Source organism: Erpetoichthys calabaricus, chromosome 14 (assembly GCF_900747795.2).
Source record: "Erpetoichthys calabaricus chromosome 14, fErpCal1.3, whole genome shotgun sequence".
NCBI lineage: Eukaryota > Metazoa > Chordata > Cladistia > Polypteriformes > Polypteridae > Erpetoichthys > Erpetoichthys calabaricus.
The window spans coordinates 42205482-42218595 of record NC_041407.2 but is presented as its reverse complement, the minus strand read 5'-3'; the positions used below and the strand labels follow the sequence as shown (position 1 = coordinate 42218595).

The window sequence follows — 13114 nt, the reverse complement described above, 5'->3', positions numbered from 1 at the left end:
TCGCAGCAAAGGGGCCGACTTTGGAAGTAATCGCAGCAAAGGGGCCGGCTCTGGAAGTGATGTCTTCTGAGGCGCCGGAACCTTGCAGGATTTCCCAGGAAAGGTCTGTAGGAAACTCAGAAAGACAGTCAGTGCACTCTGCTGCCCCCTGGTCAGATGTTTTATTACACTTACTCAGACCCTTTAGCTGCCTCCTACTCGCATGTGTGTGACAACATCATTGAACTTCCTGTTACTTATCTATCTACTTTTGAATTGCCTACTGAAACTGAACTTTCTCATTTTATTCATATGTCTAAATCTGACACTTGTTACCTTTATCCCATGCATATTCATTTGGTAAAAGCCTGCTTGCCTTCACTTTTCTTCACTTATAACTGATATAACTCAGTCCTCTCTAAGATCTGGTTTTGTTCCTTTATCCCTCAAATCAGCTGTAATAACTCAGATTTTAAAGAAACCTGGTGCTAACCTCAATAACATCAATAACTATTGTCCTATATAAAATCTATCATTTGTTAAAAAAAATTCTTGAAAAAGTATTTGCAGCACAGGTAAATGCTCATCTCACTGATAATAACCTGTTTGAGATGTTTCAATCTGGCTTTCATCTAATACATGTAATCACCTTGGTAAAGGTCATTAATGACCTACAACTGTGGCCAGAAGTTTTGAGAATGACACAAATATTAATTTTCACAAAGTTTGCTGCCTCAGTGTTTTTAGATCTTTTTGTTGTTGATGTGTCTATGGTATACTGAAGTATAATTGCAAGCATTTCATAAATTTCAAAGGCTTTTATTAACAGTTACATTAAGTTTATGCAAAGAGTCAACATTTGCAGTGTTGGCCCTTCTTTTTTGTCACCAAACTGTTATTAAATGGTTGGGAGAAGTTGCTCTCGTTGGATGTTTTGGTACCATTCTTTATTCATGGCTGTGTTCTTAGACAAAATTTTGAATGAGCCCACTCCCTTGGCTGAGAAGCAACCCCACACATGAATGGTCTCAGGATGCTTTACTGTTTGGCATGACACAGGACTGATGGTAGAGCTCACCTTTTCTTCTCTGTTTGCGGCATCCGGAAAAAAGATTGTCCAATCTGAAAGGGGATTCATCAGAGAATATGACTTTACCCCAGTCCTCAGCAGTACAATCCCAGTACCTTTTGCAGAATATCAGTCTATCCCTGATGTTTTTTTTTGGAGAGAAGTGGCTTCTTTGCTGCCGTTCTTGACACCAGGCCATCCTCCAAAAGTCTTCGCCTCACTGTGCATGCAGATGCACTCACAATTACCTGCTGCCATTTATGAGCTGCTGTGCACTGGTGGTGCCTAAGAATACAGCAATGAATAAAGAATGGTACCAAAACATCCTCCAAGAGCAACTTCTCCCAACCATCCAAGAACAGTTTGGTGACGAACAATCCCTTTTCCAGCATGTGACGGAGCACTGTGCCATAAGGCAAAGTGATAACTAAGTTGCTTGGGGAACAGAACATCAAAATTGTGGGTCCATGGCCAGGAAACTCTCCAGACCTTAATCCCATTGAGAACTTGTGGTCAATCCTCAAGAGGCGTGTGGACAAACAAAAACCCACAAATTCTGACAAACTCCATGCATTGATTATACAAGAATGGGCTGCCATGTAATTGTCAATAAAAGCCTCTGAAACTTACAAAATGCTTGTAATTATACTTCAGTATACCATAGAAACATCTGACAAAAAGATCTAAAAACACAGAAGCAGCAAACTTTGTGAAAATTAATATTTGTGTAATTCTCAAAACATTTGGCCATGGCTGTATTAAAAGCTGCTGATGCTGGGCTTTTAACAATCCTTGTTCTACTCGATGTGAGTGCTGCCTTTGATACTGTATCACATAGTATTTTGTTGAAACGGTTAGCTACCCTGCACATTTAGTTTACTTCATACCTGTCTAATCATACTCTGTTTGTTCAGCTAAAAATCTCTTGATCACGATCTCTCCAAGTCACTAGTGGTGTTCTTCCCCAGGGAGTGGTGCTTGGCTCCTTACTGTTTATAATATATATCTACTCCCTTTAGGTGGCATTTTTAAGAAATTTGTAATCAATTTCCATTGCTATGCAAACAATACTCGACTCCGTATGTCTACAAAGCCCAACTATGTCGTTCCTCCTTCTTGCTTCAATGACTGCCTACTTCAAATAAATTTTTGGTTTTCCTTCAGTTTCCTCCAACTCAATAGCCGTAAGACAGAGGTTCTCCTCATTGGCTTCAAGTCTACTTTATCAACGTTTCACTTAACATTGATGGTACCTCAGTCTCTCACTCCCCTCAGGTTAAGAGTTTGGGGGTTATCGTTGATAGTACCCTGACTTTTGAATCCCATATCAATAATGGGCATCATTTTTAATCTCCGTAGCACTGCGAGTCTGTGACCGTCACCTACACTAAATGGCACTGCTATCCTTACTCATGCATTGGTCGCTTCCCATTTTGATTATTATAATTCTCTTCTCTTTGGTCTCCTCCATAAGCTTCTCCATAAACTCCAGTTTTTTCAGAAATCAGCTGCCCATATTTCATCTGATTCCCTCAATGCAACACATTACTCCATCTCTTAAACAGCTTCATTGGCTTCCTGTAAAATTCCACATTTATTTTAAAATTCCTTTATTTACCTTCAAAGCAGTCTATAACCTTGCTGCATTATACCTTTCAGACAACCTCCTGCACACCTGATCACCATTGGTTCCAGGGCATTTAGTCATACTGCTCCTCGTATCTGAAATTCTCTACCACTAAACATTTGAGACATTTTCAAACCCCATCTTAAGACTCACTTATTTAGATTGACTTGCACTATATGACTTTAGGCTGTATTTTTATTTTGCCTTGTTTATTTTCAGTTTTATTGATATATGCGTTTGTTTATTTACATGTTTGTTTATTATTGGTTTTATGATTTTGTTTGCACAGTGTCCTTGGGTGTTTAGAAACTATTGTTATTATTACCATCCTCTTATAATACTTTATTGCTGTTATTATCACATCCATCTGTACAGTACACCTAAAACTTAAATTGTAATTAGATCACTGTGCTGTCATGTGGCGCCTTATCAAAATTATTTAGAAAGTCAAAATAATTAATATAATGTTCTCCATTCTGATTAAGTGCTTGTGTTGATTCCTCATTGAATCGTAGCATTTAAAAATTAGACTTTGTGTTTTGTATTTTTTGAGTGACTGCTCAATCAACAGTGTCTTCTTTTTGTATTAGCCAGTAGACAGTCATTTTAACATGCCCCATTTCAATGTAAATGAAAAATTTCACTTGAGCTCCATATGCGCAAAGCATACAATTATTCAACTCAAAATTATATATCAAGCACATCTGTCTCGCTTAAAATTGTCCAAAATGTTTCCAGGGCAAGATCCAACCTTTTGAACGCTGCAATCAAGTTCCAGCCTCACTGGGTCACATGTTTTTGGCCTGCACCAATTTAACATCATTTTGGACTAAGATTTTTAAATGCCTTTCAGACATCCTTGGTGTCACAATCTCACCTAATCCACTAACAGCTGTGTTTGATGTACTTCCAGATGGGCTTAAAGTGGAGAAGGACAAACAAACTGTAATTTCCTTTACTACACTATTGGCACGTAGACTAATCTTGCTAAACTGGAAGAATCCTAACTCTCCTCTTTTTAGTCAATGGGTAACTAATGTTATATATTATTTGAAATTGGAAAAAATTAAAATCTCACTTAGAGGATCTGTGCAGAACTTTTTCCAAACCTGACAGGATCTAATCAGTAACATTTTAGAATAAGCTTTTAAAGCACTGAGGAAGCAGATTCTCTCCCTATTCTCTTTTTTTTTTTTTTGTCTTCTCCATTTAGTAGGGGGCTCCGCCCCCTGCTCGCTTCGCTCGCCAACCCCTGGTGTTGTGAAATTACAAAAAGCGTGATGTATGAATGAGATATAGCATAGTGTGAAGGTGTAGATGACGCATACAGGAAGCAAATAAAGTTGTCCATGTCCAAAAACGGGCTCAGAGAGGTAGATGCCAACCTTGTCCATGGTTTGTCCTTGTGATTTGTTGATGGTCATGGCAAAGGCAGGATTAATGGGGAACTGTCGCCGTTTAAGTGTAAAAGGTAATTCCAGGTCAGGACTTGTAAGGTCAATTCTAGGAATTAGAACAGTACTGTTAGCATGTGATCCTGTAAGAAGTTTTGCTTTAATAACATTGTGTGTCATGGTGTTGACGACTAAACGTGTACCATTGCATAAACCCTGTTTAGTGTTAAGGTTTCTTAATAGCATGATTATTGTTCCGTTTTTAAGGCTAAGATTGTGTTGTGGTAATCCGGCTGGGTTAATAGTGTTCAAATATTGTAAGGGGAAATTAAGATGGTCATTGTCGTCATCAGAGTCAACTTTGTCAGAGCTTAGAAAGAGGTGTGCCTCTCCAGGAAGTAATGAAATGAGCTGGTTATTAATGCGATCAACATTAATATTTTTTGGACATAATATAGTTCGTTGTGTTAAAAGGGGTATTTGGTGTAATGAGATTGCTGTTCCAAATATCTCCGTAACCAAGTCGTCGCAGATAAAGGGTTGAGGAATTGTAATAATATCTGGGTGAAGTCAATCTGTATTGGTGAGTGTACCATCTCCTAGTTGCAATAATGAATTGTTATATTCGGGATCTGGACATCGTATGTTTTGTACCAAATGTATCTTTTGAAAGCAATGCCAATTGTCCGCATAACATTTTTTGTTCCGCGGTTTTAGAAGCGCGTTGTAGGCGCCGACGTTTAATGTTTTTTTTTGATGCGGGTTCGTGTTTGTGGTCCCGTTACTCGAGCCGTCTCGTTCTGTACCCGTGATCGTGAATTCATGACTTGTTTGATCTTTAACGTTAGGAATATGGATAAGTAATAAGGAGGATCGCACTAACTGTTAATATGCGGACTGTTCGTTTCTTCGTATGATCACCAATCAGGTCTCGCGCCTGTATATGTATTGTAGTCCGGTCTCTTGTTGTTTATGTATGATGTTGTCAGCGTATTTTAAGGTGGACTGAACAATAGCTGAGCTTATGGCATGTGGAGCAATAGCTAAGCACTGTCTAAAATCTCCTCCTAATAAAAGTACCTTTCGTCCAAAGGGAATATTATTATTCATCAACGCAATGCGAATTGTCCGCGCATTTTAAGGTGGACTGAACAATAGCTGAGCGCATTGCATGTAGAGCAATAGTTAAGCACTGTCTAAAATCTCTGGATGCAAAAGCAAATGAACTATTGTAGGATCTAATGCAGTTCATAAAGTTTTTACTTTCAGGTACTTCATTAGTTAGAAGCTTCTGTAGATATGCAGGATATGAATGTAAAGGAGGCAGTCTAATTTGACCCTTTTGACAACAACGTGTAAATTCATTACTTGTATTGCCAGTTGTTTCTTCAGGGGAAGTTAAGTGAATGACAATGATTGCAATGACATTCATTAATCCCAATGAATTTTCATGAATAGTGGACTCATTATTGAACGCGGATCGCAGTCACTGTTAATATGGAGCCTTTTCTGTGGTTGAACGGTTAATAGTGCATCAGTGTAATGAGATCGACATATGCTGCATAATTTGAACGTGTTCAGATGACGTATGTTTAATACGGACGGTTTGTTCAGTAATGGGGCTTTGTGTCTCATTTCTTATTTATGTTAGTGTGGTCGTGGGTCCGAATCCTCCTTTCTGTGTATGTTTCGTGTGCTATGTCCGTAGTCTGTCCCGTTTCGTGTCCAATGGGTTTGTGTGGCGCTCGCGTCTGACTTCTTTTTTTTTGTGTGCTAGGGGCGTGTTGCCTCACTTTTTTTTATCTGTGTTAGTGGAGGGGGTGTTTGTGTGTCGTGGGTCTCAATCCTCTTCTTTGTGTGCGTACCGTTTCGTGTGCTATGTGGCACTTGCGTCTGACTCCTTTCTTTTTGGTGTTCTAGGGGCGCATGGCCTCATTTATTATTTCAGTTACTGGAGGGGGGCTTTGTGTGTCGTGGGTCTCAATCCTCTTCTTTGTGTGTGTCCCGTTTCGTGTGCAATGGGCTTCGTGCGTTTACGTTGCATTCCATCCGGTTTCCGTTGCTTGGGGGGGGGGGGGGGTTTGTGGGACGCCTGTGCAGTACGTCTTTTGCGTCCACAGCCCATGGCTGGATGTCCCTGCGTCCGTCCGGTTTACCATTCACGTTTAGTAATATGGATCTTTATTCACTTATTATTTTATTCTATTTGCTTGTTTTTACTAGGTTTAAGTTTTATTCTGCTGGCCATGCTCTCTTTCTCAGGGGTGGGGGTTGATTTGTTTTCAATCCTATTCTTGTAAAACTGATGTTTTTGTATGAAATGTTGTGTGATTTCAATAAAATCAATAAAAAATGTAAAAAAAAAATAAATTTCAAATTGGCTTAAGTTGGGGCTGATGCGTTCCTCAGCCATTTTGCATGATTACAGAAAGCTTGGTAGGAAGCTTTCAAGTTCCTAATTGGTTGCATAGTTTAAAGTAATTCATTGGCCATTGGTGCTGAAGCACTTCTCAAGGCTAATTGATCTAAATGCACAGGCCGGCAGTTATGATGGAAATCTAGTTTTGTTTTCTGTTAAACTTCTATGATATGTTATTGTGTATGATTATACATGCAGCATTTCAATGATAAGCACATACACTATATTTTTACTATTATGTACACATTTAAGTTTTTTGCTGTTATAAGTATATCTCAGAAATGAAGAAGGGATATTTTCTGAAATCAGAATCTTCGCTTTGAAATGGACTTAGTGTTTGTGTATTAATTTTTATGAAGTCAGGATAGTGCAGTAGCTATAGCAAACCTACCAGCCTTTTGCATAAATTAATAGAAAAAATTATTAATAAAATCACACTTGATAATTAATGTAGGCAGAGTTTATATAGCAACCAGGTCTGTAGCAACTATACAATATCTTCAAAAATTTGAAACTCGAAATATTTTAAGCAGAAATGATAATCTGAATAATGTATTTGATTAAAAAGTAATGTAGTGCACACAATATTTTTAGTACACCAAAGCAATCAATGATCTCAATGCAGTTTTTATTAAACATTTTTAAAATGTGCAATATAATAAGTACAATTTAGGGTATACATCTATATATATATAATTCACTAAGTCCATGGCAAGCAAGACGCACGCAAGACCGAGCCCCACCCACTAACAATTCACTAAGCAGCCGACTATGGCACACGCACTACAGGGCCAACAATTCGCACGAGAGCGAAAGCATTTGCCAAGAATGTTTTTATTAATCAAGAACGAAAGTCGGAGGTTCGAAGAAGATCACATACCGTCGTAGTTCCGACCATAAACGATGCCAACTGGCGATTCGGCGGCGTTATTCCCATGACCCGCCAGGCAGCCATTACTCCCACTGGCATCCCTCCGCATAAAGTCAAACTTAAAATTGGTTCAGTCGTCATGCTTCTCAGAAACCTCACGCCAGCAAGAAGTCTCTGTAAAGGCACTAGACTGACTGTTCTCAGCATTCACCGCAATGTACTAGAGTGTAAAACAATCGCAGCTGCTACCTCACAAACTGTCCTTATTCCCCAGATTTCCCTGACCCCATCAGATTCAAATTTGCCTTTTACGTTTACATGCAGACAATTTCCTGTTAGATTGGCCTTTGCAATGACAATTAATACGGCACAGGGACACACTTTCTAAACAATATGCCTGTATCTGCCAAACTCAAATTGTATGTTGCTTTCTCCAGAGTTCCATCCACTCTCAGTCGTATCCTCAAACCCACCCCATTTGGATAACTGTGTCTTTCAGGAAGTGTTCACCCATCAATACATAATTATGCGGCGTATGCTAATTTGTGGGTTGGCTAGTATAAACTAATTTTGTTAACTTTTCTCTAACTTTAGAAATTGCAGGATGAACTTGCTGAGCAGCAGCTGCAAGTGCAACACTTGAAACAAGCAACAAACATACTGCTAAATATTGAACCAAATATGAGCAAGGAAGAGATTCTTAAGACTACAGGTAAAATTGTGTTCAGGTAGGTGAGGACAAGATCTGAATAAGTGACAAAAAGAAAGGTCTAAAATTTTTGTCTATTTTCCTGCTTCCAGATAAGCTTGTGGAGAATTTTGAAAACCTTTTTCAAACTATTTCTCAACGCTCTGAGAAACTACAGACAGCACTTGCACAGTCTCAGAGTGTTCAAAAAAATCTCCTTGGACTGCATACCTGGATGGATAGTGTTGAGGAGATGATGAAGACTCAAGAGAATATCACACCTTCTGCCCAAGCAGTACGAGATGCACTGACTCAGAACCAGGTGAAACTGCAGATAGTCATAAAAATTTTTATAAAAAAAGTGCATGAGGAATGCCTAATTGTACTGTATATAGTTACAGTGCTTCCGGAAAGTATTCACAGCGCATCACTTTTTCCACATTTTGTTATGTTACAGCCTTATTCCAAAATGGATTAAATTCATTTTTTTCCTCAGAATTCTACACACAACACCCCATAATGACAACGTGAAAAAAGTTTACTTGAGGTTTTTGCAAATTTATTAAAAATAAAAAAACAGAGAAATCACATGTACATAAGTATTCACAGCTTTTGCTCAATACTTTGTTGATGCACCTTTGGCAGCAATTATAGCCTCAAGTCTTTTTGAATGGGATGCCACAAGCTTGGCACACCTATCAAGAGCCAGTTTTGCCCATTCCTCTTTGCAGCACCTCTCAAGCTCCATCAGGTTGGATGGGAAGCGTCGGTGCATAGCCATTTTAAGATCTCTCCAGAGATGTTCAATTGGATTCAAGTCTGGGCCCTGCCTGGGCCACTCAAGGACATTCACAGAGTTGTCCTGAAACCACTCCTTTGATATCTTGGCTGTGTGCTTAGGGTCATTGTCCTGCTGAAAGATAAACCGTCACCCCAGTCTGAGGTCAAGAATGCTCTGGGAGCAGGTTTTCATCCAGGATGTCTCTGTACATTGCTGCAGTCATCTTTCCCTTTATCCTGACTAGTCTCCCAGTTCCTACCTCTGAAAAACATCCCCACAGCATGATGCTGCCACCACCATGCTTCGCTGTAGGGATGGTATTGGCCTGGTGATGAGCGGTGCCTGGTTTCCTCCAAACGTGACGCCTGACATTCACACCAAAGAGTTCAATCTTTGTCTCATCAGACCAGAGAATTTTCTTTCTCATGGTCTGAGAGTCCTTCAGGTGCCTTTTGGCAAACTGTAGGCGGGCTGCCATGTGCCTTTTACTAAGGAGTGGCTTCCGTCTGGCCACTCTACCATATAGGCCTGATTGATGGATTGCTGCAGAGGTGGTTGTCCTTCTGGAAGGTTCTCCTCTATCCACAGAGGACCTCTGGAGCTCTGACAGAGTGATCATCGGGTTCTTGGTCACCTCCCTGACTAAGGCACTTCTCCCCCGATTGCTCAGTTTAGATGGCCGGCCAGCTCTAGGAAGAGGTCCTGGTGGTTTCGAACTTCTAACACTTACGGATGATGGAGGCCACTGTGCTCATTGTGACCTTCAAAGCAGCAGAAATTTTTCTATAACCTTCCCCAGAATTGTGCCTCGAGACAATCCTGTCCCTGTCCTTTGACTTCATGCTTGGTTTGTGCTCTTACATGAACTGCCAACTGTGGGACCTTATATAGACAAGTGTGTGCCTTTCCAAATCCTGTCCAATCAACTGAATTTACTACAAGTGGACTCCATTTAAGCTGCAGAAACATTTCAAGGATGATTAGGGGAAACAGGATGCACCTGAGCTCAATTTTGAGCTTCATGGCAAAGGCTGTGAATACTTATGTACATGTGCTTTCTCAATTTTTTTATTTTTAATAAATTAGCAAAAAAATCAAGTAAACTTTTTTCACGTTGTCATTATGGGGTGTTGTGTGTAGAATTCTGAGGAAAAAATGAATTTAATCCATTTTGGAATAAGGCTGTAACATAACAAAATGTGGAAAAAGTGATGCGCTGTGAATACTTTCCGGATGCACTGTATAAGCATTCTAGTTTGATTCAGCTGTTCATTAGGTTGTTCCTGATGCCAGATTTATCTATTGAAGTGTAAGCATTTGTGATGATAAACTCTGAGAATAAATTACCAGACTGAATTTGTTTTATTCAAAAAATTACTAAACCTTACGTTGTGAAGTATTATGATGTATTATGTTGTTTGGGAGTCAATGTTTGTTTCTTTATTGGATTTAAAACAAATTTTACTTTTTTTATCCAGAAAGTACGTCATGACCTGCTGTCACACCAAGGTAGCATGGAGGCCGTTCAGGACTTAGTAACACGAATCCTACAGACCACAGATGCATTGACTGCATCTAGGCTACAGACAGATCTGTCTCAGCTTCATAAGCGCTTTACAGTAGCAAAGAGCAGCCAGCAACAGAAGGAGCTGAGCCTAATGGAAGTCTTAAACAAACTGGAGGTGTTTGAAACCATAGCTATGCATATTAAACAGTTTATTGAATCCAGCAATGAAGTGCTGGTATTTGGAAATCCTTTTGACAGAGATTTGGAAGACTGTTTATTGAGGTTTGTGGTAAGTTGACAAAAATAAGTTAGGTTGTTCTTTGTGTATCATGTCTTTTACCCAGTTACATAAAATAGACAAAAACTATTTGAAAATGAAGCTCACCAAATTTTTAACAGATAACTTTTGTTTATTGATAGGAGCTGAAGAAGACAGCCAAAAAAGAATCACAAAATGTATGCTCGCTGAAGAATCTCTCAGCAGAGCTCAGTACTACAGGTGTCCTGAATTGTAGTGACCCTTTGCAGGATACAGTAAAACAGCTGACGGAAGAGTTTAATAAACTAGAAGTCAGTGTTGAGGAGAGGTGTGTATTTTTCCGTAAAATACATAATTTTTTAATAATTTAACTAGCTGCACCTTAGTTATTCATGGTGAATGTATGTATGGCATAATAAATTAGACTGTTTACTGGATATAGGTTAAATATTAGCAGAGTGATAAAAAAATATGTGCATTTGGAAATTATTAGATTGAATTTTATTTGTTACAGTTAGAAATTAGGCTTTTTACAAAGGGTTTTAATAAATAAATGAGTAAATAAATATGTATGGTATATGTACACTATGACCTGAGTACACACTACAATGACTAAAAAGGAAGGCAGACTTGGCAAATACAGTAAGTACAGTTATTAATCAAAGAACTGATTAACAGCAGCAAAAATATATTGCATGTCATGTTTTAATGTTATTTTTGGGGGGGAGAAGGAAAATGTTGTTTCACCATGTTTTAGTCTTTAATTTATTGTTGTATGTGTAGGTGCAAAGAAGTGTCTCATTGTCGTCAGCAATTAGAAGCTTTCCACGTACTTGTAACATCCTTGCAGAATTGGTTACATGGAGTGCAGGACAAGTTACCAGATGTAGAGTCGCACTTTACCACAAAAGAGCTGGAAATTCAAGTTCATCAGCTTAATGTGAGTTAGTATCATCTGCTGCGGTTTTTAGAATAATGTTTCTCTTCTTTTTCCAATTCTTTAAAGCAGTGTAATTTGCAGTAGAATTGACATTTTCTTATTTTACTAAACATTTTTAACTGTACTTTTTGCTTACATATCATTGCGTTGCTTTAATTATAGTCTGATCATGAAGTTGACCAATAAAAATTTGGGAACGTGTCAGTTTTACGTATGTTATGCGACAGGAATTAATCTTTGGATGTCATTTCCAAATTTTCTAGTTATTAGTCTCCAGTCTTATTCTCATTAATAAATAGGTCACAGCTACAAATGAAAGAAAAATAGGTGACAGGTGTGCACTTATTGCCCATGAAGAAATATAACACTGTCTCATTACTTATGGAGGGTGCTGAACATATATATGCACCTGTTAACTGTAAGCAAAAATAGTAAATAATTGAAAACTTCTTAAAAAAAAAAATACTGTATACAGTTAAACCTTTGAGTTATATGCCTTGTAAATGTGTTTGATCAGTCTGTTTAAATTCTCACATAAGAAAATGAGTAAGTAAGTACAAGTAGAAACAAAAATTTTGCAAAAAGCTGCATCTACAAATTGTGGAACAATTTCAGAATAATGTTCCTCAATGTAGAATTGTGAAGACTTTGAGTATCTCATCATCTACAGTACATAATGTCATCAAAAGATTCTGAGAATCTGCAGAAATCTCTGTGTGCAAGGGACAAGGCCAAAAATCAATATTGGATGTCCAGTTATCTTTGGGCCCTCGGGCGACGCGTCAAGTCAAGTTGGGGAACATGCACTGGTACAGTGCGTTGCTGCACTCACTACATGACGAAACAGCTCTGTTGTTGCAACCCCCCAGGCAGACATGCAGTCCAGTCCCACCCTCCGGAAATGACCATCTATCTGCTGCAGCCAGTTATGTGGGCAACCCCTTGGCCTGGTGCAGCCACTCGGGTTCCCAACAATGAGGATCTTACGAGCCGGATCACCCTCGAGGAAACGTGCCACATGGCCATAGTGCCGTAACTGACGCTCCCTTACAATGCAGGTAATGTGCCTCATTCGGGACTCCATGACCAACCGCTCATTCGACACAAAGTCAAACCAACGGTACCCAAGGATTCTCCGAAGTGACACAGTACCAAAGGAGTCCAGTCTTCGTCTCAGGTCACTGGAAAGCGTCCATGTCTCACAACCATATAGTCAGACAGGAAGCACCAGGACTCTAAAGACTTGGACCTTCGTCCTTTTGCATAGATATTGGGAGCTCCACACACCCCTTTCCAGCGACCTCATGATCCCCCATACTCTCCCAGTCCGTCTACTGACTTCATAGGAAGAGTCACCAGAGACATGAATGTCACTGCCAAGGTAAGTAAACCTCTCGACAAGGTCGACACTCTCTCCATAAAACAGACACACTGCTGATGGCTGTGCCCAAGATGTCATTAAAGGCCTGGATCTTGGTTTTTATCCAGGACACTCACAAGCCCAGAGACTCAGACTCCTCACTCAGTCTCTCGAGCGCCCCGGTCAGAGCCTCCATTGACTCCATGAAGATCACAGCATC

General features: G+C 39.4%; 1 protein-coding gene across 7 annotated transcripts in view; it reads left to right on the top strand.

Moving 5' to 3' along the window:
- Positions 1-13114, top strand: part of macf1a (microtubule actin crosslinking factor 1a) — a 976441-nt gene that overhangs the window by 626211 nt on the left and 337116 nt on the right. For all 7 annotated transcript variants that reach the window (XM_051936317.1, XM_051936316.1, XM_051936315.1 and 4 more), the window contains 5 exons: positions 7954-8071; positions 8161-8369; positions 10307-10624; positions 10756-10922; positions 11378-11534. In XM_051936317.1, coding sequence (XP_051792277.1) covers positions 7954-8071; positions 8161-8369; positions 10307-10624; positions 10756-10922; positions 11378-11534 — 969 coding nt within the window. The remainder of the gene's footprint in view (positions 1-7953; positions 8072-8160; positions 8370-10306; positions 10625-10755; positions 10923-11377; positions 11535-13114) is intronic.